General features: G+C 41.2%; 1 protein-coding gene across 1 annotated transcript in view; it reads right to left on the bottom strand.

Annotated features, from left to right (window-relative positions):
* The window catches only part of ppm1h (protein phosphatase, Mg2+/Mn2+ dependent, 1H), a 35574-nt gene extending 25833 nt beyond the window's left edge, over positions 1–9741 (bottom strand). Inside the window, exon 1 of the mRNA XM_037107825.1 lies at positions 9176–9741. Within this exon, the coding sequence (XP_036963720.1) occupies positions 9176–9618 (443 nt within the window). The 5' untranslated portion in view covers positions 9619–9741. The remainder of the gene's footprint in view (positions 1–9175) is intronic.
* Positions 9742–26204: the final 16463 nt, after the last annotated feature.

Consider the following 26204-nt stretch of genomic DNA (forward strand, 5'->3'; position numbering starts at 1 on the left):
TGCCTACACGGCTCCCTAACTATCATGACTATAGACCTGCTGACGCAAGTGTGACATATGGTAAGTTGAAAAGTATAGCACTGAAAACAATAGTCTATCAAGACTAAATCATTAAATAAGCATTTTAGTCATGCATCCACACAGAATGTCAGGTTTTTTTTTTTTTCTGGTTTCAGTTCCTCAAAATTACGAGATTATCTTAGCAATATAATTCACATTTATATTATTATCTTTCAGTGAATTCTGGTGTCTCTGCTGGACGACATATTGTTGGCTAGGAAACTGTTACTGTGGACTGATGACAAAACATTGAATTGGTTAAAAACAAAAAATATCACATTAATTTAAAATATAACAAAATCTAGGGTAATAATCATTAGTTGCATTCTTGCGATCTGCATAACTGAACTTACGCATTTTTGTCACATCTCTACTTGATACACTGATTTGATAGAGCATAAAATGTCTGCAGCTGAGGCATTGACACACATGAACAAGAAGGAAAATCTGGAGTTAAACACGAGTTACATGGATCTTTTTGCAGCAGACATTTTGCAGCGGGGCGGCTGTAGCTCAGCGGGTAGAGCAGGTTGACTAGTGATCGAAAGGTCTCTAGTTCAAATCCCAGCTCCGGGCAAGGCTGAGCTGCATGTCAAAGTGTCCTTGAGCGAGATACTGAACCCCACATTGCTCATCAGTGAGGGCCTTGCGATGAGCTGGCGACTTATCCAGGGAGTACCCTGCCCTCGCCCTGAGACAAGGCTGGGATTGGCTCCAGCAGCAACACCCCGTGACCCCATGGAAAGCGATAAGCGGTTAAGGATAATGACGTGACATGACATTTTGCAGCATCAGCTAAAAATGATCCTTTTTTTTTTTTCATCATCTCTTTTTCAGCAAACAGCAAGATGAAGAACATGGGCATGAACATTTTCTTCAGCTTCCCTGACAGAACAAGTTTTACATGAACACTTCATACATCCAGATTCAAAGGCCCGGGTAAAGAAAGACAACAGTCGTGGACCCTGAGTTAAGATTTTTCATGAAGGCTCAAACTTTAATACTTAAGTCAGTCGGCTAATGTTGCCATAAAAATGCCATCATTATGTTACATCACATCCACACAGTCCTGATTTTCTTAGTAAGAGCTGTTATCAATTTAAGGCTTTCTTTGGACTTGAACTGTGAATGTTGCTCATTGAGTCACACTACTTTTAGGAAAAAAAACAAAAAAAAAAACACATGTAAAATCACTGCAGGTTAGACAGCAGTTGGTTTTTGAAGTTTTTGAAATGAAAGTATAGTTTGGGAAAATTGGCCATCAGTAATGTAGGTACACAGCTAATATGAGTCTCCCATCCACTCCTTTCACCAACTTCATATGATGAATAGAGGCCGCACACTTCATGCAGCGCTGCGCGTGTTCGAGACCAAAGCAAGCGCTGCGCGGAGTGACGTTCACTTGACCCTGGACGATCACCAGATTAACAACAGTTGAGCTTTCAAGCCTTTCATCTCTGACATGAGAGGGAGAGCCGTCCACACCCCGAGGCTCGGGCTGTGTCTGAGAGCAGCGCTGTCATATTCGGTTATCTGGTTTTATTTCTTCACTATGAGACAATGGCGTGACCTTAATTACCCTGCCGGAGCTGTAATCTAAGGCTCTCTTTCTTTTGGGATATTTTTTTTTCTTCAGTAACACTTGAAAGACTGAAGGGCTTCTCTCCAAGGGCATTATCAAACATCACCAGGTCGCTTTAGGTACATTATATAAACGTGCATGATCCACTAAAATACATTAATCACCAATCAAGACATTCAATGTTTGATTGATAAAGGTAACAGAAAAGTACTTTGGCATGTGATGAATGTTAAAATGTGAGGATTTTCTGTTTTTTCTTGTTTTTTACATCCATAAATGTAATGTATTATAGCTTCGAGGTGAAGAAACAAACACAAAAGAAGATGTAACATTTTTTAACGTTTTACAGACTGAACACCAAAATATTCTTTTGAGTGGAAACCATCTTTAGTCGCTGCCCTAAATGCAGCTACATTTTTTTCCAAACTGGATTCTTGCTCCGCACTGGAACCGTCCTTTGTTGCACAACCAGACCACACATAAGTGACGCCAAGTTATGAAAAACTTGGCCTGGAGGCAATGACTACAAACAAACACACTGTTCACTAAACACAGCTAATTATAGTCTTTCAGCTTGGCTTTAAAACCCCTGCCCCCTGCCTTTACTATAATGTATCCTTTGTGGTTGATCATATTAAGGAGTTTTTACAGATGACCTGAGTATTTCCTCCTGCACGTTATCTATGTTTAGATCACACTTAGGTCTTGTTGATGTATGCTCTTGCTGCTCCTATTTGAAGATCTCAGTTCTGTCAAACAGATCTTTTAAACTAACAATAAAGATGATCCTACGATGTGATTATGGCAGTGCTTCACGTGCACTTTTCCACACGTGAGCAATGCAATAATGAAAGCTGGCACTGGACTGAAACAGCATTACGCCGTTTCTGCCTCGGAGCAACGTGCCGCGTTGATGTAGCAGAAACGGCACGAGAACATGTGCTGCATCATGTGACTGAGCACTGGAAGGCTTCGCATGGAGAAAACGCTGCTCGCTTACTTTCTCACCACACTGACTATATTTAACTCCTTTACAATGAAACAAGATGGGGGAAAAAACGTAGCCGAAAAGACTGAAGAGAAAGTTTTATATGAATGCTTTTTATCAAGATCAAATTGTGCTCACTCATAGATACCAGTGACCTAAATATGACAGATTTTTTTTTTTTTTCATCAAGATCCATGGGTTATTCCCTGAGAACCTACTGAAAAAGCCTTTCCTGAAAATAGTAAAGAAACTGACTGCAAAAAAAATGACTGCATCTATCCCTTCATCCAGATTGGCACTAAAACTTAATGGGGGTCTATTCTGGGCTGACACCCGTCCTCCATCCAAGTTTTGTGGAAGTTTGTTTTGGTAGTTTTTGTGAAATCCTGCTGACAACCCAACAAATGGCCACAGGTGAAAACATAACCACCTTGTAGAAGGAAAACATGCTTATTCCATCTATTGAATGCACTCTTTGCGGAGTTTACAACATGTTTGAACCCTTCTTCAACTAGGAAATGTTTACCGAAGCTGTTAAACACTGCCACGTTCTTATATCTATACATATATATATATTACAAGGCGGTTACCAACAGAGCCCTCTGGTCGTCAGACGAATCACTGACATGCCCTCTATTATGCATGTGGTATATTGACCTGCAGACAAAACATACAAAATGCACTGGTGATGCTGGCGTTTAACTTACAGACACGCATATTGATCTAAGTATCGATCGGACCGCTGCTGAGGTTGCAAGGGTAAGTGTTACTGGGACCGGGTCAGTCAGAGCGAGAGAGAGTCTCCAACGCAAATGAGCAAGATGGAGGAGGTGAAGGGAGGAAAGACGTGGGGACCAGACGGGAGTTAAGGTGAAGCAATGCCAACAATGTCACCAAAGACAAAATGTCCTAAAGATGGCGTTTTATCAGAACTGTTTGGCCGCCGAGTGCGAATGACTTGGCACTTCTTAGTATTCTTTGAGTGGACATGGTCACAGCAAGGTCAAGCATTCCAAATCTGAAAAAAAGAAAAAAAAAGACTTCCTGGTGGGAGCACGCCTGGATAAACTCAACTAACGGTGACAGCAGGAGCAGTCCTGCCCCCCCCCCCCCCCCCCCCCCCCCGTCCCCCCTGTCTACTCTACGCTTGGCACCACCAAGCAGTGTAGCGACACGGTGAACTACAACCCAAGCGGTGCACTTACTACATCGCGAGGGGGGAATTGACAGTCGGCACCGGAGAAGAAACAGAGCAAGTAATTGTAGCCTGTCTGCAACAGTGAGGCCCTGTGTGCGTGCCGGAGGAGAGAGGGTGAGACAAAGTTAGAGTGAGCAATAGTCAGTGATCCATTCAAATCGCCGTGCTCACAGGACCTGACAGTCCGCACGCCCACTCAGAGACGGTGCATCAGAAAAAAACCCTCCTCGTGAACCGCTCGCCCTGTCTCTACGGGAAGCAGCACAATAACCCAGGGTAACCCCGTCACGCTGAGAGAGGCCTTCTCGGAGACAGGGGGGTGGAACAGAGGAGAGAAAAGGAGTTCATGATTCTATACTTTCATTCGAATGTATTACTGTGTTTACTTATACTATTAAAGAGTCACAATGTTGAATGTTTATAACATGTTTTCGGATAATGAGAGAGAATGTGAGTCTGAGTGTAATACTTGAAATACTTCAAAAACGTGGCAGGATTCGCACATTTAAAAGGGGCTCCGCGGAACGTGCGAGTTCTTGTTTGTGTCAGCAGACTCCAGCTCCTCTGTTAGCAGAGCGGCAACAGACACGGAGACGAGGCACTTGAGAACATGCGTAAGTTCTGGTCTTTTGGACAGTCGCAGAAAATCTGACCCGGTAAAGAGTGAATAATACATGTACATTTCTACAAATTCCTCCACAGAGCATACATAAACATTCCAGAGGTTCCCATTTTTGACAAAGGAGAACTTATCTCCATTGTGTTCCTGTTAGTCGTAAATCCTGCCAGTTACATCTAACGTGCATAAAGCAAGAGTTAACAGCCACGCTAGCGGCTCTGTGAGGCTGTATGTATGGTGCATTAATGTCATTTGGGTCGGATGGCACGAGAAGGATTAGTTAGCGCCTTACACGCGCTCAAGTCGTCAATACAGTCGATTAAGGAGTTGGTTGCATTGGGATTAAAACACTGTGCACTGACAGTGTAACATTATCTAGGTACAAGTTTTATTACACTGAAAGTTGATGGACTGTTTGTTACGAGGCGTCCATATCTGTTTGGTTTTTAGATCACTTGCAGGTCATTTTCTTTTATTCCCAAGGCTCTCAGTCATAATTATGACTTGACATGTTGACTTGAACGTTGTTTACGAGTCGAAAGCTTGTAGTTACGACAACGCCGATAGGGCATGACGGTGGAATTACGATGTTAGCATTTTGAGCTACACGCCAACGTCAGCATGCTGGCAAGGAGAGTTTTTAGCATGTGCAGTTTCTTAAGATGCTAACATAAGCACTGAACACAAGTAAGATTAAGGTTGATTCAAATGCCGTCCGTTTGGCAGGTATTTGCTCACAATTCAATCTAACTGCCAAATTTTATTTTGTTTTTAACTGACCTACAGAACAGAAGAACTAAAATACAGTTCTACAGGAGAAGAGTAGAGGTTTCTGTGGTATGCCTACTTCCAAGGTGCACAGCGAGTGGGAAAAACGTCCTGCAAAAAAGTCCTCCAGCAACACTTACAGTATAAAGAACAAGATGTCTGATGAAGGCCATGTTTGTCGGACAATAAATATGTTCTATATAAGTGTTTCTGGGGTTTTGACCTCAAAATTTCAGGCCCACCCATGAGGTACAACGTCGTGCGCGCCCACCAAGCCACATTGCCCTGGAGCCAAAAATGTAATTGTCCTCAAATAATCTAAGTGTGATTGAAATATTTACCAAAACTGCCAGGATACTCACACTCATCCTGTCTCAAACTCAGTAATCCCCCTCAAACCAAATAAACAAAACAAAGCATCTGCCAGCCAGTCAGACCAAATCGTATGTACATCAACTATGTGTGCACAAAATATGAAAAGCTGTCACCAAGAAGCCCTCTGACGCACGTCAGGCACCTCATCAGAGAGATCAAGTGGTATCTGACCCTGTAAGCCCTCATGATGGGATCTGTTGTGGAGCACACATCCACGCATCATCTCAGGGTTTCACCGCTGACAGATTTTCACTACAACAAAGCCTGCTGGTCAGCCAGCTGTTGACAAATCCCCAGCATGGCTCAGTACTGGCTGATGCTACGCCAAGCTGGCACACACAAACACACTTCTGGCGGCAGCATCCCAACTATCCATGTATCCATGAAGCAGGGCTAGAATTATACATCCCATTTAAGTATGTTGTTTTTTTTAAGACGCTTTAAACTAAATGTGCTGTTTAAATCATCGCCTAGAAATAACGATGCTGTACGCAAGAAAAGGATCAATTTGCTTCAGTTGCTTTCAACTAAATGTATGCTCCCCACAACATATATAAATGGAGGGATGGATTCACATCAGCAAATTATCTTTCTGTCTTTTCCCTCTTGAGATTAACAATCCTTCATGGCAGATTAGCACGAGAAAGCAAACAGGAGGGTGTATATGCGACTCCAACAAATTCAAAGGATCCCTACATTCTATAGAAAGACCATAAAGAAGACTATATAGATCTGTTTTTAGCACCAAAAAAGACAAACCAATCAGTCTCAATGACATTTTATGTACTGAAACTAGCAAAAAAGACAGATTTTCTCTGGGTCTACTGACAATTTGCTGCCTTTCTATTGCAAATTTAATATCTTTTTTAGTTTTAGGCTGTGGGTCACATAAAACAAGCAATTTGAAGACATCACTTTGAGCTCTGCAAAAGATCTGTGATAGGAAAAACAAACAGATTAATTAACATTGAAAATGATTGTAAATTACAGCCCTAATCTCCCTCTTTGCTGGTGAAGTGTTACTCTGTCATGTTCGTCTCTTCTACCCGAAGAGCAGTTGCCTGAGGGAGTGGGACTGAACCGGTCAGTGCATGTCAGAGCCCCGCATGTCTGACTCAAGATGACACATTTGCACATCGAAAAGAGTTTCCCAGCAGGGCGACTGAAGTAGAAACACTAGATGCAAAGGGATAGGAGGCGCTTCTGCACGCACTGCCGAGGGTCATCGATTAAACGATTAAGCCCAAAGGAAATGGGCGCTCTGTCGTACCAGCATATCAGCAGCGTTAAGACACAGAAAAAAAACAGGAACTCTTCTCTGGGATTTGATGAATTCAGGGGACTAAACTGCTGCGTCAGACACACACACACACACACTGTGTGGTTACAGTACGATTGCCTCAAGGAATCAGCTGTGACCTCTGAGGTGACGAGACAGCCCTACTAACCACCGGAGCACCCTGGTACTTTGGGTGTGTGTGTGTGTGTGGGGGGGGGGAGGTTTAGTTGAAGGGATTGTGACTTTTTTGTGATTTGTGTGTTGGATAACGATGAGAACAAGGTGAATGCAAACTGCGTGCGATGGAAGGTCAGCTGGTTTTGTTTATGTGGTGCAGATCGCTGTTGTTGTTGAAGCCTGAGGACCGGTACGACATGCTGCTCTCACCAGCACAACACGTTAAGTATTTCCTTACTTTGCTGTCCTGTTTGTTAACAATTAGTATAAAAGGTCATGACGCGACTATTACGTCTGAAATGTTTGCTATTCATGATATCATCCCCAGGAAACAAATATTCTACGCATCACTGATAGGACACACATATTTTCTTAGTGATAAACAATAAAAGTATCTGGAACAAGTAATTAAAGAGTCTTTCTGTACAAACAAAAGGACAAATAAATAGGGGTGACCTCATCTCCCTGTCGTTTTTTCGGGTTGGAATCTGTAATATTGACACATTTCTGTGGGGGCCACAACAATTCAAAATAATGGAGGAAACCATCATGGAACTGTACATCAGCGAGTTACACAGCGTTTTCAAGTCACCCATGTGAGGATACTTACAATTATCTCAATAATGAAAACTCACCAGGATTCACTTGTTCTGAGTGTTTTTTTTATCGCGATCCACGAGAAAATCGTTAATCGTCCCATCCAGTTTATTTTGCACCTCCACTGCTCCACACACTACTGGCTAAGCCTGGGCCGATATTAGATATCATTGGATGTTGCAATATTTGCCATCACAGGCTATATTTTCCACAGTATTGAACATTGAAAAGCTATAGGATTCCTCACCTGACAGGAACCAGTCTGACTGTTGTCCAGTTTTTAATTTTTAAATTTCACAGCATTATTTCTCACCTGGCTGGCCCTGTTGAGTCCAGAGGGAAGGGAACCAGTGACAGACTGTCTGCACCCAACATCGTGAACTATTCTGTTACGTTTGCATGCTGTTCTTTGCACTATAGTTCTATCTTAAAACCTCTTTATTTTAATTTGTTCCTTGAAGGTAGCAGTAAAGACATATCATATTAACCTTTTAGTCCTTCATTTATTCATACGGTTCATACTTATCAATATAAGATACAAACACTATAACGTTGTGATATTTGGAGTGAAAGACTATCACAATATAAGATTCTGGATATGGCCTAAGCCGGGTAATGGCTCAGTTTACAGAAGTAACAATTCAGCTTTTCAAGGTGCTGCACTAAACGCTGCTTTTATAAGATCTCCTTTCAAAACAACCCGCTCATTAGGAGGATGCATCGAGCCTTAATGGATCCCAAACGTAAGATGTGATGTGTTAATAATACAACAGATGATCTCAGGTCCGGCTGCCCTGCTGCTCTCGGTTGTCATGTGGAAGCAGGATGACTTTGAGTGCGTACGGTGGATGAGCAAACACTCCAAACCTGCTGTTCCACAAGTTACTCCTGTGTTGTACATCTTAAAGGAAAAAAAAAAAAAAAAAAAAAAGGCCACATTCTGGTTTTACCAGCTTGACTGACCCGAAAAGCGAGGAGACTATGTGCAGAACAAAGCATCCGGTGCCTCCTCTCATGTACAAAACTAAGTGCTGATAAAACATGCTAATGTTATTTAACATAAAACCTAATTATGAGGGTGCAGCTGTATGTTAATCTCCTTAGAAAGCAGCTCCCTGGTCTGATCTGTTATCTTGCACTGAGTCTGCATGAATAGCACGCTTACAGTGGCCTTATTATATTATAGCACTTTTCCATCTAAGCTATTACAGTAATGAAGATTTTTGATATGGACCACAGAGGCTAGAATCCAGCCACCTTATCTGTTTGATAGGTGTGTTTATGCCCTGTGGTCTTGGCCTCCCCATAGGAATATAAAGGAATATAATGGAGAAAGAAAAGCTGCTGCACATTGGCCTAATTCTGATTTAATATCCACATGAATCGTGCCATAATAATAGTGATGATAACAATGATAATATAGGCGCCGGGTGCTTGTGTTTACGCCTCGGTCCAGGAAGGACGCGCTCACTTCCCAGAAGGATGCTCTGCGCTCCGTGCAAGAAAAGATGGACGCATACAGGTTTACTCACTCTGCGTAGCCGGTGGACCACGGCAGCCGCTTGGTCTCCTTCAGGATGAGGATCGGTCTCGCGATGTGGTCCGCCGAGCACTCGATCTCGTCCGGAGACAGCCCCAGGAACTCCGGTCTGCTGTACGGGAACCTCAGCGGCAGATCCGAGCCGCCGGGATGGTCCCCGTTGGAGCCTCCAGCCATCATACCTCCCATGAAATTGGCCACCGCCGATTTCACCCGCGTAAGCATGGTGGTGGTGGTGGTGGTGCAGCAGCGTGGGTCCAGGCGATGCGATTGCGCGAGCTTCCCCCCGCGCGACAGATCCCCGCACGGAGACGCAGCAGTTTCGCGGCGTGAAAGACAGACACAGAGCGGCCGTGGAGACTCATTCAGCTCAGCTCTCCACTCGGTGAACACGGAAATAAAAAGCCTCACATACACACACACACACACACACATACACACACAGGCGTAGAGAGCTGCACGCTGGTCATGTGACAAACCGGTTGCTGCTGGTGGATTTGGTCTCGCTGGCACCTCAGTGAGCAGCTTACTGTTGACAGTGCTGGAGGTCAAAGGTGCCTAATCCCCCCCGCCGCCCCCCCGAGAGACGATCGCCTCCTGGACACGGTGCAGAGCAGGCCACGGTGCTGTCATCGAAGGGTTGATCCGTTGGCCCTCATCCAGCTTATACACTGCTCAAATCTATTACAGGGATAGTGGGATATGAGTGTACAATTCATGCGCATGGATATGCAATACAAGTCAAATGAAATTTGAAATATTTTTGAGGACCCAAAAAAATACTACCAAAACACAAAAATCAAGCCAGATATGTCACAAACAGAACAAACAGTCAAGTGAAACACTAAAATATCCCATGATCCCTCACTCATCTTCAGGAGTGTGTATTTATCACAACATCTTTAACAGGACGGTTGTCACTGGCTTTACCTACTTTTTGGGGGTCCCACAGACACCACTGCTATATGATATCAACCTAAATAATAAACATTATTAATAAAGAACCACGTTTACAAAGTTCTTTGATAAATGAAAAGCGGTGAACACATGAAGACAATACTACTGAATAAACACTCAAAAGACAAGCCAAACCCAAGGGGGGGCTCGTCAAAGGTGAAGGTCAAACTAAAAAGACGATTTACAAAATGTAAAAACACAAACAGCCAATATGAGTATTTACAAATAAAAGAAATAAATGTGATAGAAGAGGAAAAAAATTACAGGAACAAAGTAATACATATAAAGAGATGAGTAAAAGAATAAAATCAATAAAGGATGATAAGAAGACGACACATCTGGTATCAAAGGATAACTTAACTAACCCCCCAAAATGAAAATTCAATATTCTACTCACCCCCATGCCATTGGAACATCAGGTAACATTTAGCTGTAAGGTGCACCATGAAACGCTGGAACATGGAGCTTCACAGCTTAACAATGTTCCAGCCTTTAACTAAACAACTGGGACTTATTTTTTTTGTTTTTAACATGTGTCCATACAGCTCGTCCACTGTATTCCAAGGCTCCAGAAGTTGTGTTATCCCAATTTGATTTGATAAGACCCTGTGCTTGAAAGCTCATGCACCCATTTCAGACTGGTCGTGCGCTAACGCAATAGCTTAAGTGCTACAGTGACAGCTGTGGTTTGGAAAAAATACATATGAAATACAGATGAATGTCTTTTTAAATCAATTTGGGGTCTCGTGGCTTCCAGAGACCTGGACGAGCTGTAACTAGCCACATGTTTCACAGCTGTACATACAGAGGCACGATCTCTTCGAAACATAATCAGATCAGACTCATCATAAAAGTATCAACTCGACTGTGTCGCCCTTTGTACACGTCGTTTATGTCACGTGCCTTAGAATTCTCCAGTTCTGTGAGAATTACTTACTTAGTGCTGTAAGTCTCAAGACAAGAATGCTCAGATTAACCTTTTTGGTTACAGCTACTGTCCCACGGACCCAACCAGACACCAGTGAAATTTATCAGGACTACATGGTAATTTGATAAAACCCAAATATATTTAGTATAAAGGACTGTGTGAGCGCAATATACACTAAAGCAATAAAGGTCAATAATACAAAGAAGATCACAGGTCATCTAACCCTTGTGTCCAAAAGGCATTTCAGATTAAAAACAAATAAATAAATAAATGTGTCACATGCTACATATCAAATGTCTTAAATTCACATACAGTTGCAGGTAAATCCATGTGGAAGTTGACATTGAAAACCTGAAATTCAGGTGTCTTCTTTCCCAGTTCTTCCCCCAGGATACAACACTTGAATACACTAAGACTACTAAAACTTGTGTAAGGATATGAAACAGCTGGTGGTTGATGTTTCTTTCTTTATTTCCCGTTTTTTTTTTTTTTCTGAGTTAGTGAAGAGGGCCCAGATTCCCCAGGCTGCCAAACAGATTACCCAAAATCCAAATTGTCTCCCTGTGATAGCTAGATTTAATCCTAATTCTGTTGAAGGTCTCGACCCCTGATCACTCACTTTCACAGAATTAAAAAAAATATCTAAAATGATTCTCTAGTTCTTTATTATGCAACTTCATCTTCACAGTCTTCAGAAGACAAGAATAAAAAAGAAAGGAAAGAAAGAAAGTAAAGTGCTCGCTCACAAAAAACAGTTCCTGTCTCTCTCTCTCTCACACACACACACACACACACACACACACACACGCACAACCACCACCAAACATGCCCAAAACACAGGAAGGCAGAGTGAGTGTACTCAGCTGACTTTGGCACGCGCTCTTTAGCCAACCTAATAAAACATCCATTGTAAAGAAGAGGACCAAGACTTTTAAGTAACCAAACAAGCAAATCATACACAATGTGTAACCGGAGTCACAGTGGTAATAATGATGATATTAAACATTTATTTGCAAAGTAGTTAAAAGAAAAAACAAACAAACGTGATGCAATAATGAAAGGAAATGTAAATGAGATACATCAGGATAAATACAGGTGAAGCAAACCACAGAGGAAAAACTCAAATAAACAAAATGACCATGAGTCAAAGATGTATGAATATTAAAGTATGTTTCCAGAGGGAATTCGAGACATGATACTGACTGCACAGGCTCATCCGCTCACACTGAGTTCACTGCACAGTCTCAGCCTGACACCAGCTGTAAACTATGTGACCAAATTGGGCTCTGTAATCAATTCAGCACACAGTAATCGTCCTTTTTCCTATATCACAAACGATAATTTAGTTCAAACCAGAGCTTTTACTTGCACATATGACACATCTGGCCAGTGTTACAGAATACCACGTGTCACATTCTGTAGTTACTTTGGTATTCGTGTTGTTTCAAATTCTTTTTTTTTTTTCTCAGTTTGTCCTGGCCTGTGAGTCGGTTCAGATCTGATTGGCTGGGCGCGCAGCCAACCCACCAGGATGTGTGTCTAGACTTCATGAACTTACAACCACACTTTAGAGCTGCACTTTGGAGAAGTGAACCTCAACAAAATGAGCTGTTATACAATACCACAGCCTGCAGACCAGCCAACCCACAGAACACACTCACAGCCTTCTTTCTATTCACGCACTGGCAACGATGAAAGCTGAAGTAAAGAAATGACAGTCTGACAGTCCGAGAATTACTTTGAAAAAAACAAAACAAACGTCCCACTTGTAATGATAGAAGAAGAGTCACAAATTGGCACCGCTGGACTCATCTGGGAATTGATTCAAATACATGTAGTCCAAAGGTTCACTGGAAAAAGTTTTGGACTCAGTCCTCCTCTATCAACAACACATTTAGCTTCAGTGTACTTTGGCAGACATCAGCCTTCAAGTAGAAGTGCACATAGCATCACAATCACAAACATGTCTGTTATGATCATGGCTCATGGCTTTACGTGTACTTTCACATTCATAATTTGCACTCGACTGTGTTGCCCTTTGTACATGTTGTTCAAGTCACATGCCTAAGAATTCTCCTGTGCTGTGAGAATGACTTATGTGCTCCAAGTCTCCAGTCAAGAATGCTCAGATTAAGCTATTTGGTTAAAACCACTGACCCCACCAACCCGACCAGACACCAGTGTAATCTAATAGGTCCCAAATAACCCAAATATATTTAGTAAAATGGACTGTGTGAGAACAATATAAACTAAAAGCAATAAAGGTTGACTATACAAGAAGATCACAGGTCACAATCTAACCCTCACATGCAAAAGACTTAAAAAAAAAAAAAAAAAAGTGTTATATGCAGCATGTCTTAAATTCACATACAGTTGCCAGTGAATTCATTGTGAAAGTTTACACTGGAAACTTGAATTTCATGTGTGATCTTCTACCTCAGTTCTTCCTCTCAGGATACAAATTTGACAATGTGACAACACTTTCACATGGAACATTCTTAGACTATTAAGACTTGTTTAAGGATATGAAACAGATGGTGTGATTTTGATGAAATATTAAAAAAAAAAAAAAAAAGTAACTGACTTGAAGCAGAAAGATTTAAAACCTGGCTCTTTACACTTTTTTGCTGAGATATTAGCAAAAGCCAAATGTTTTCCTGTTGCAGAGCAATAGACATAAACTTGAAGGTATTATGTTTACTAAAACTAATTAGCAAGTGAGTTGCATGTGATTGTAATTTGTAGGAGACGGGGTTGTGCAAGTGGTGTGTCCTCCCATGTAACCATTCAATTACAACTTTGAAACCAACGGTGTAAGTGAACACCCTAAAACATGAGGAGAGAGCGCTACACTAATGTTTTAAATGATGCATTCTATTCTCAGACATGGCATCAAACGTCTAGAGTCCCCAAGTGGGAAGGGGACTTCGGTGGCGAGGCAGCCTCATCGGTGACCTCAGATCACATGTGAAATTCTTGTTTTCATGGTAGACTTTCATAACAAATAGACATACCAGTATGTGGACTTGGTTTCATTTTACATGTGAATGTTAAGCCACATGTTCCAATATGTAAATGTGTCCACTGAAATGTGCTTTTTTTTTTTTTTTTGCAAGTGCTGGGTTGGTTGTTCCTGCCGGTGCTCTGCATGTGACTCTCTGAAAATATTGCTGCTTAATTAATATTCACCAAAGCAAAGTTACACTACTTTAGATCTTTACATACCCATCAAAAGTCTGAGCTCACTCATTATACAGAATGTCTCCAGAGGAAAAAGAATGAACTCCATGTAGACTGAGAGGGGAATTGCCAAATTGGCAGTCTGTATATCCAATCAATAATTCATGAGTTTGCCAGGAAAGTACTCTACTGACCTAATTATACACAACAAAGCAGTCTGTGAGCTGGGATGCAGGAGATGATATACAGTACTTCAGGCAGGATATGCGATCATGCATAGTTAGCAAACTATTAACCAGAGCACTGAATGAGACCCCGAAAAGTAAAAGCGTCTGTCAAATATAAGATGAAAACTGCAGATTAATAACTGTACTGCAAAAATGCAATACAATTATCAATCAAAACCAATCAATCAAAACTAAAACAAACTTATTGGGACAGCATCAGTGACTGCCATGTTCTGTGAGGTACAATAACTTTTTGTCAAATTTTGCTGGTTCTGGTTAAACAAAAAGGATCTTTCTCTTACCCAAAAAGTACATCACTAAAGAGATCCTTTCCCAGTGTTGTCAGAGACTTAGGTTAGGAATCCGAGCCTGTCAAGGGTAGTGCATTTTTATACCAAGGCTATTAGGTCATATAGGTTTAATGTAATGCTGGATGTCCACATACTTTTGGCCACATACTGTATTTTCATTGGAGAAGCAGTCAGACCGTCTAGCTCACATTTCCATGGACAGAACTGTGCTGTTAGGGAGGCCAAAAATCCCATCAGATGAAAAACAAAATGAACAGTTATATAAGAACATCTCTGTAAAATAAAACCAAAGCATTTAAGAGGTCACCTTACTTTTGAGAGACACATAATGTAATAACTATCTGAAAAAGATATATTATACTGGAAAACTGATGCTCTCAAAATACAATACTGTATAATGATCCAAGTTTACAATGTCACTTCTATTTGCCTGTCACAGATTGTAGTTCAACCGATTAAACTTACTAACATTTTGTGGCAGCTATTCAAGGAAGTTCAATTTAGTCGGTATACATGAAGGTCTGATTGTGGCTCATATTATTTTTCTTCTTTTTTGTTGTGTTATTAATACAATATGCCATCACGAGGACTTTCAGCTTCTCAGATAATGTTATTTCGCAGCGTTAGCCTAATGTCAACTGCAACTCTACTGAATGCTGATGTGAGGTTATTTTATTTTTTCGGTCTCTCCCTGCACATCATCTCCCTCCAGCTCTGTCTCTGTCTTATTCAGGATCGTGACGGTGATGACAGGACCAAAATGTCTTGCATATTGTTTTAGTCATCTCAACCTGTGTGTGTGTGTGTGTGTGTGTGTGTGTGTGTGTGTGGTTTCATTATACTTTGTGACACACAGTGTGGAGACCAAGATGCTGGTCCCCATAACATACATTCAGTTCAATGTGACCTTCAAATGACCTAGAAGCTATTGAAAAAGATGTGTCCCTCTGCAAAGTGAATGGGATGTTAAAAAAAAGTGTCATGGCCATAGTTCTTTCAACAAGTGTGTAGGAGCATGTTTCAGGGTATTTGGAGTCGCTTGGTACGTATTTGTAGTGACACTTTTTTGGACCACATAGTTGGATCAAGGGTTAGGTTCCAGAAATTGAACAGTCCCCACAAGTGATGAAAATAAGGTTGTGTGTGTAAGTTTATGTGTGTGAGTTTAATCAGCCTCCACCTGATGAATGACTCACCAAAGGACACAGACAAGCCCACACACACTCGTACCAGTCGATCATCTGGAGGTGGTGAACCTGAGTGCAAGTATGAATGATTGGAAAGGATGGTGTGTGTGTGTGTGTGTGTGTGTGTGTGTGTGTGTGTCTGTGTCCGTCTGTGTGAGATAGAAAGGCAGCTTGTTTTGTCATCTTCACGAAGCATTAGTACACTGGTATTCTTCCTTTGACTACTGGTGCTGTACCTGCTGCTTTTACTCTACTAATTCAACAAGTGGTAGAAGAAAAACTACTACTACCACTTCCATTACTAGTATGACTACTCCTTAGACTTAAGGCTACAGAGGCAGATAGACGCCAACACATTTTCCACCATGTATGATGCAGCCTATATTTTATATGGCACCGCATCACATTTTTTTCCAATGGATGGGCACATCATCTTGTTTTCTTGCACATAGACTGCTAGAGGGTGACACATTTTGAAGCCTCACCTGGTCCTGTTCCTCTGGACAAAAAGGGAATCTGCATCCAACAACAATGTGACATGTGTGCAGGAGAACATACTGGGATGTTTTTCCTCCATCCTAAATTAAAGTCCTTGATATTGGACTCCAACTAGATGTATGGCAAAGACTCATAAACATATAACCATATGAAATTAGTCCTACTCTTCATGAGCATGCGTTTGTCATTATTTGATCGGTTTTATGTGAGTATCTTGCTGTTTTAATCTCTGACCAGCAGATGTCACCAGCGTACTGAGAGTCTCTCAGGGGAAACCTTATCAGACCACTATTTTTTTTTTAATTTGGTCTGCCTTGATGTGTGTGCCTGCTTGTATGTGCGCCCATGTGTTTCTTGAGGCGTATGTATGTATATTGATGCACATGAGCCTGCAAGTATGCACAAGATACATGTGCTTCCAGTGTATCCAACATATATCCAAACATGTAGCGTCAGATGGTCTGGCCATGTGTCCCTGTGACTGCCTCCTCATTTCATGGCAGAAAACACCTCCCTCCTGCAACGGAGAGACATGATACATACAGTATGTTGTTGTCAAGGTTATGCACTTCTGTGTTGTGTTTTTGGAGAGCACTTTTACCAATAGCATAACCTCTGATCTAAAATCTTTTTTTTTATTCGTGGAGAGCGACATAACATATTAAAAAAACACCTTTGATGTGACAGCTGAAAATATGTCGGATAACACAAACAAACACCCATTATTAAACTGCACAATGTTTGCTCCCTCTTGTGTGTGAAGTATTATTGGTCCGACTGTTGTGAACTTATGCCTGAGCCTTTATCGACTTTTACTGCTGCCTTTGCAGTTTATACAAAAGGTCACTTGTATGGCGTCACACCGCTGCCTGCTTCATCAAAACCGTGGCAATTCCAGAGAAAATAATGTTTGTATGAAGTGAAAGACAATCACAAATTTATATGAAATCATGTGAGTGCTAAATGGTAATGACTTAAACTCACATGAGAGCAGGGAACAACTGAAACAATCTGTGAGATCACCTGTTGGGGAATTATGTTATTTGATCCCATTTCATCAAATCCTATTGAGTGTACAGATGAATTAATACTGATCTGGAATAACAATCCATAGCCTTTGGATCATTGAAACATTCATGTCAGAACACTAATAGAACATGAATTTCACCTTTCATAACAATGGAACACAAATTCTTCTTTTAGTCACAACCTTTAGAATCATTATGGGCTTCTGCAATTAGGCACCAACTTCATTAAAAAACATTCAGCTATCTGAAAATCAACAAAATCATGGCATTCAAATTGGCCTTTGGAAGGCCTTTCATGCATGAAGCTCATGTTCTGTGATGCAAATATACCTGAGGATGTTGATTTTATAATGAAAAGATGATGTATGTAGCCCATTCACTTAATTAAATCCCAAATGCATTAGTTTTGAGACATGAGCGTGAATTAGTTTACCACATGTCATGCAGCTACATGACCCATTGGCACATGCTTTAAAGTGATGTTTTCCAAAGTGCAAAGGGATATAGCTTTGTGTCACAAACAGGAAGTGGGCTGTAAACAGGTTCTAATTGTGTTGTTTGTCAAAATGCGTTCCGGCTCGTGGGTGGCAGATCTGTGCACTGCAGGGAACGACAGCCATCACGCACTGTTCCGTAATACTGTGTATTCAATGTGTGTTCTGTGTTTTACTGAACATCCAACGTTTAACTGCTAGTTAAATATTTAGCACTTTATATATTTGTTTAGTATTTTTTTGTTTTTGTACGCATACAGGATACTTGTCAACTAAAGATGTATTGGTGTTTTTTTCCTGGAACATCACAATTAATGCTGCTCCATCATTGCAACTGACCAATTATGCTGCTGTGATGTCATAGCTTTGCAGCTTCTCTTGGTGTTGTTCCTCGTTGCTTTAGCACCGTCATTTTTAATCATGAGAAAATGACAATGTCTTCAAGCAAGCCTAAGTTGTTTTGGCTTGGCCTGTCACTTTTTTGTTGGGTTTTGGCAACGAAAATGAAAATGGTTTACGGTTTGGGTAAAAATAGACCCATTCACTTGTTTAACCCATTTTACATGTGCTTATTTTGCCTCAGAATCGCAATGCTGTGACATTTCAAAAAACACGATTGGCCAGTTGCAATGATGGACCTGGCACAAAATAAATTATGATCATCCAGGAAAAAACACCAACATACGATATCAGACTGAGCATCACACGAGTGTCCACATTTTGATACAAACAGATGTTAGTGTTCAGCCTTGTTTCTCAGATTAGCAACGTTGACCATTAGTTGTAAGAACAATACCTGTTGTAGGATTTGACCTTTGCACTTCAATCCAAGTATCAATGGATAAAACGCTTCATATGGACCTTTGACAACAAATTCGACATTCTCGTACAGTGAAATCATGGTTTGAAAAACCTTGTCAACACAGTTTTAAACTAAATCAAGAAAGAATTGACCAAGATCCAGTCAGTTGTTTTGATTTCAATATAGAGGTACACTGACTGCTCTGGTCTCCCTGGGCACAACTAAGTGTAGCTGTGGACCTCAGCCACATCCCCGTGTTTAATACCTAATACAGCCTACAGATGAGAAGTCCTGATAAGATTACAAAGAGCACATTTCTAAGAAGGCAACAGCTCGCCTCTATCAGATGCTGGAACATGAAACGTGAACTGGGCAGGATCACGTGAACCGCGCATCACCTAACTCTGCTGGTGACAGTACTGTGGACAAATAAGGTTTTCGTAACTGGAGCAGGTCAGTGTTTTTTTCTCTAACATGTCGGCATCAGCAGGGACAGCTATCGCGGAGATGCTTCATTAATCATTGCTACTGGTTTCCAGGCAACAGCCCCACTGTGAAGACATCAAACCCTACCCACATGTTAGTGGTTGTGGTGTGTGTTTGAGCGAGTGTCAGTCACTCCACATTTTCATGTAAAATAAAAACACGCATGGCTCACAACAATCCGAAGGTACATACATTTATCAGCAGGTTTCAATTGAATGGACAAATATGTTACCTATGTTTGGTTTCAATGTTTTTGGTTTGTTTTTTTTATTTCTGTTTGTGTTCCGCGCACAACGGTTCAGCGACATTTAGAGGCTGGGTGAAGGTGTTGTAGATAACGTGTCCAGCCGCCTCTCATCTCACCTCCGTGGCTCTGGCTTTGATTCCCACCCGGTTTGGATGCTCACAGAGCGAGTCTATCATCTGTGTGCAGCCCTCATATGGCGCTGCAAACCGACGGCACATCAAAGCTCAGGTTTTCATTAAAACCTTGTTGTGACCTTTCCTGTTTCTTTGAGAGGTGAGGCTAAAAGGCTATGTAATATATGCTAATAGCTGCATGAGGATGTGTGCGTCAGAGCCAGAAAACAGAACTATTGGATAAGTTAAAAAAAAAAAGGAAAGGCATGTTAGGTTCCTCTTCAAAAAGTTAATGATTTATAACTTCTGTGCGGTGTGGTGTGGTGTGGCATACCAAGATGCTAATGAAGCAGCGTGATTAGTGCTTTGGACTGGTCACAAATTAAAGGCCGCTCTAAAAATGTACAGTTTTATGGCAGTCTGAGTCCACAGAGATACTGTGATGCTCTCCTGAAGGCACAATGTGGGGCCATTCTTCTGGCGCCATCGCCTCCCGTTGCAGCAAAATAATGCACGACCCCACGTTGCGAGAAATCTGTGCACAATTCCTGGAAGCTGAAGTTCTAGCACGGCCTACATACTCACCAGACATGTCACCCACTGAGCATGTTTGTGATGTCCCGGAATCGGTGTGTACAAAAGCGCATCCTGCCAATGTCCAGGCACTTTAAGTGTTGCGTTACTTGAGTGTATTTACTGTTTGCACGCAGATGATGAAGACGAGATCTTCCTTGTTAATTATCACTACCGCTGCCGTCAGTGCCTTTACTAAAGTTCTTGTCGGATGGTGGAGCGACATGTGCCGTCCTTTATGTCCTCTTCACAGATTTGATTAGTCAGGAATGTGGAGGCGGGAAGTGTCTACTTTTTGCATTCTTTACACATGTACTCGTCATTTTGGTGATGGATTGTTTTCAAAAGTCTGTGCTGTTTTTCTATATTTTACCAACCTCTGCGAAGGAAGGCTTTTCCCCTGCCTTTGCCCTCAGATGTGTTATGATGACACACAGTTTATTGTTTTAATGTTTTTGACATGTTATTCGTCTTCGTCCTACCCACCTCCAGTTTTCTGTTATTATTTTTGTGTTTTAGTGTCAGATCAAGAGACTGCTTTTGTAATATTTATCTAGTTGTATTTTGCTGTAATGCATACACGATTTGTTTGTTCCCTGAAAAGAATTAGCCAACAAAAACATTAAATTGTCTTCCCTTACTGCAGTGTGACACGCTGTCAGATCATGATCTTAATTAGGTTTCAAGTTCCTCTGGTCCCCCCTTTTTCAGGACCCCAGCTACAAATACCAGGGACAGAACCCTTTGCTGTTGGAAGCCATAACTTATAGACGCTGAGCTGACCCCAGAAATGTGCTGACACTAGAGATTAGAAGTAGAGAAAAGACAAACAACTATGCTCATGTTGTGAGGCAAAGCAGTTTTGATGACAGCGTGCATCACCGAGACAAACATTTTAAGTTGCGCAAATCTCCGAAGCTACAGCGAGCTGCACTGCAGCAGTCATCAGTTTCCTCAGGGAGGACACGATTGTGCGTTTACAGTGATTCTTCTTTGTTCAGAATCTCAGATTTTATGGATAATTTCCCAACTGTTTCTTTCTAAATTGCCTTCCTGACACTGCCAGGATGTGACAAATCTCAGACAATAACGTTTGATTGAACTCCAGATTTTGCCGACGAGCATGTTTAGACCCGCTTGTTTGCCTGACATGAATGACCTCTGGGGAGCGATTAAACCACACAATAGTAAATAGAAATGTGTGTTGTTTTCAAGGACGATGGAGGGAGAACAATGGAGCAGGATGCAAGAGACTGCATGTTATGGAGGCGGATCCGGCGAGAGCCTCGTCTCATCTAACTCTTCTGATCAGAGTGCTTAGAGAACTTCCTGTATTAAAGGAACAGTTCACCAGAAAAGAAAAAAAAAAACCTCAACCCGATGCAGATGGAGCAAGCAAAACAGCATTGAGGCATTCACCTAAACAACTTAAATAGACGGTCACGTGAAGTGGGAGGGCTGGCAGGCTGGCAGAGTCTCCACTTCAGAATTTGCAAGTACAAAACCGGGGGGCAGGGATGGCAAAACATATCCAGAACACAAGCACAGCAAGAAAAATGCTACCCAAAGAAATGTAAAGCTCCAACATAAGTCAAACATAGTAACCGTGTGAAAAAGATTGGCTGGTTATAGGTGGTTTAGACATGAAAAAGTCTTGGTCGGGACGGTTCAGCCAATAAATTAAAATTCAGTCAATGTATACCCACCCCCACATGATGTGTCTTAGCCCACAAAACTTTCACTGGAGATTCACAACAAAACAGCGTTGCCTCATTCTCTCAAACAACTGAAGTAGCTGTGGACTTTTGTTTTATAATCCCCCCTAAAAAACACTGTCATCCGGCTTAAAGCCAAGTCTCCAGAGGCTTTGAGATCCAAAATGGATTTGAACAGACATTATTTACAACCCTTTTAATGTGAGAAACTTCACTGCCTCTAAGCTAAAATTGACCGTGAACTTGAACATGTGCTGTTGAGGCTGTAAATAACTTTTTTTCAAATCACGCTGGGATCTGGAGACCTGGCTTTAAATCAGATGACCTGTACTGAGCCATTTTATGTTTTTTGTTTATTTTTTCATTAAGGTGTTGTTTGATGTTTTATACAATTCCCCATCTAATTCAGTTGCTTAGAAGAATGTTGCAATGCTTCATATGGTGGTGAGTAGATGGTGACTGAATTTTCCTTGAAATACTTGCTCCTGTCTAATCCACTAATAACTGACTAATCTGGCTCGTCAGGTCACCGCTAACATTCAGCCAAAAAGCACAAATCTTCATTTGTTAATTTCTGTCAGAGAAGCATGTTTGTAAACACTTGTCAGACCCAATTTTTTTTGTAGCCTGTTTTGTTTATTCTGGCAAGCCAATATCAATGTGTGCACTGGACTGAAGAAAGGCCAGGGTGTCAGGTGGAGGAAGGCCAGCTGTGGACACAACTGTCCAGATAGACGGATAACAGGACTGTGTTTCCTGTGAGGAAATCACGGTGGAAGTTGTTTACTTACTAAGAAAAGGAAGCGTTGATCTTCTTAGAATTATTCCCACACAATGCATGATCAAAATGTTATTCTAGTCTAAAGAGTGCATCGGAGAGAGAGTGCCATTAAAAAAATCTCGCATGCAACTTGGGTAAACATGTTTTCGTTGAGCGATGGCGTTCTTTCAAACTTCTTGGAAGGGGGGTGGGGAGGTTAGCCAACTGATGATTGAAGTCATGTTTAATGCCTGAGATGTATGTGAAGTGAAATCTTCAGAGGTGTCCCCGAGAACACAATGACCTTCATATGCATGTGCAGCTCGCTTGTATGTTCAATTCTGCTGCTTTGTTTGATCTGTCACTTCCTTCCATTTGTGTTTTTTTTTGCCTGAGGTCTTGACCGTGATACACATGATTAGAGCCTTTTCCCTACTCGATTCATCTCAGCAGCTCGGTATAAACATGAATTTACTCCTGCTGTGTTGTCACAAAATAGTGCAAAAGAAACCGATTGTAGGGCCGATTAATTACAGTTTGTCACTGAGCTAATTGTAGATACATAAATGTGATTAATGAATGAATGAATGAACTGGTGCAAAGAGCCTCTTTTTGTGGCCGTGCTACTTGTTTTATGATCATTATAATGAGATCTGTATGCTTTCTGACTTTCTAACTTGGAGTCAAAGTATTTTAAGCCCCTCTGGAGAAACTCAATCACTGCCTCTTTAGGTATTTACTTTGTCTAGAAGCCTGACTGATGACCTGAGTCCGGATCGTGTTAGCTTGTGGCGGCACGTTATTTGATGATGATGATGATGATTGGCATGTCTAATGAGATGCAGAGCTACTGCTAGACTGGGAATTTGAAGTACGTCCATCAGAGCTACAGCGGTTTACTCCTTCCATACCTCCTTAAGTAGAGCTCAAGCAGCATAATCCCAGTTGATACCAGCCTGGATCGCCTGATGCTTGTTTTATTCTATTTTTTTTACTGCTGGCAACCCTTCATAGTTGGTCTTCCAATTTCTCTACCCTATTTGAAGGACTCACATGATTTCCTTCAGGACTTCCCCTCTCATACATCTCTGTGACGTGACTACCAGACCCCGTTATAAGATCAGATGGTGGGAGATAAACTAAACCTTACAGCAGCCTATTCCACAAAGGGCCGATGTGGCTGCAGGTTTTCTTTTCAACCAAGCAGCAGCACACCAGACCTGACCCATTTAATCAACTGGTCTCAGTCTTCAGAAAGCTCATTGGTCAAACCGTGTGCTCTTGACTGGTTGGAACAAAAACCTGCAGCCACACGGCCCTTTGTGGAATAGTTTGGACATGCCTGCCTTACAGGATCAAGGGGTCCAGTTGTTCTCCTTGTGCAGAATGCAGTGTGACATAGATACACTTTACAAACTGCACATCCGTGCCAACTCTACAGTAAATGTGAAAGTGCTATTTCAACCTTAATTCAGTTAAAACACTTTACTTTTCACAGTTTACGTTGTAGTTCACTGTGTGTTTTTGTAGAGTTTTTCAGTGTTTTTGATCATTTCGTAAGTGTTTTTAACTAGCAAGGTTAGCCTGCTCCTCATATACGTATAATAGTAGAACCGTTCATTAGAAATCCTTATCCAGCACTGAGGTCTGAACTTTACTGCTCCCTTTCACTTTCATTTTTGGCAGCTGGACTCATCAGACCACATGACCTTTTTCCATTGCTTCCTAGTAAGTTAAGTTCCCTAGTAGAGTGAAGCCTTTTTCTTTCGGCCATTAAGCCTCACTGATAAGTGGTTTTCATAAAGCCACACAGCTGGTGGTCTCAATCCTTTGCGTAGCCGCGAGTTCTCCTGTTGGTGTTTTACGATTTGATTTCACCAAACCTTGAAGTAATCGCCGATCACGATCATTGAAGACTTTTTTCCGACCACATCTCTCCCTTGAAGAAGACAGTTCGCCACTGTCGTTCCAGGTTTTAATAATGCATTTGACAGACAGAGACAGTATTGGTAGTTTCAGCAATCTCCTTTGTTGTTTTCTTTGCTTGATGCAGGCCAATAATGTGTCCCTTCTAAGACAGAGTTACATCTTTTCCACAACCACAGGAAATGTCCTCCCACATGATTGTTTAAGAAATAAGAAACTACTCACTGCACCAGTTAGGGTTAATAACTTGTCGCCAGCTGAAACATAATAATCCCTGAGGTAATTATCCAATGGAAGGATCGTACCTATTTGCTTAGTTGAAACCAGGTGGTAACTTTTTACTTGGCCAGGCAGTGTGTGTCCCACTACAATGTGCAAGTGGAGAATTATAAGGTCTACCTTCAAAATCACCTCTTCAGAACAATGTGCATTGGCAGAGTACTGTTGCATGTTTGTATATAATCTATCATTATGATGCTGCTCAAATTACTTAGAGGCAAAAATGTCTGCAAAAGCTACATGAAGTAATATCAATGCGTCATTGTATTAAACAATTATGATTTCATAAGAGGTGTGACACATTTTCCAGCAAGAAACAGAAGAGTGTGATAACTCAGTTAGACAATAACATCATTAAATAGTCAAATGAAATTATGTTGTACTCCTGATAGAGCCTATTAGATTGTTAAAGCATCAGATCCCTCAGATTACAATATAAAATGTTGTTCTGCTCAGAAGGGTCAGGGTTAATGGAGTTTGGTCTGTGGTGCTCAAGACAGATTTAAAAATGCAACTCCTCTGTCCAGGAAAAATGTCAATATCATTCTTAACAGTTTGCTGTAAACACTTTTCTTTGGAAAGACTTTCGAAAAGAAACTGTCCCGGCACTCTCCAAGTTGTTTCTGACAAGACATGACGTTAGAAAAAAAATGGTTCAGGAAACATGTTTATTCACTTTTGTTGAGAGATCCATGAGAAGACCGATACTACTCTCATGACTGTATGGTCAATGTAAAGTTCAAGCCAGCAGAAAGTTAGCTAAGCTTAGCGTGAATACTTGGAAAAAGCCAGCAACTCTTCAGCAATAATAAATGTATTATATCTTACTTGTTTACAACTATTGAACTGGAGTCTCTGTTGTTTGGCAACATTACAGTGACAAAAAGACAGTAGACAGAAAGTCACTGATTCCAGCCAAGAAAAAATCTGGCACATAACGCCTGTGGAAAAACAAAACAAAACACAACTTGACATGTTTACTCTTCAGTTTTTGATTAAATAATAAATAATGGAATACAGCATGTTAATTAATAAATTTTGGAGGTGCTTGTAGGTGATTTGTGGTACCTTTAGTCACATCCAGCCTAAATGTTTCCCCTGGTTTTTGAGTCTTTATGCTAAAGTCTTTATACTATGCTAAGCTAACCAGCTGCTGGCTGTGGCATCATATTTACCGTACAGACACCAGAGTGGTATTAATCTTTACGTCTAACTCTCGACATGGAAGTGAATATGCGTGTTTTCCCAGAATGTCAATATGTTCTTATTCATAGTTTATAAAATAGGATAAAGCCTTTTGTGGCTCCAGA

The sequence above is a fragment of the Acanthopagrus latus genome, chromosome 8 (genome assembly GCF_904848185.1).
Source record: "Acanthopagrus latus isolate v.2019 chromosome 8, fAcaLat1.1, whole genome shotgun sequence".
NCBI lineage: Eukaryota > Metazoa > Chordata > Actinopteri > Spariformes > Sparidae > Acanthopagrus > Acanthopagrus latus.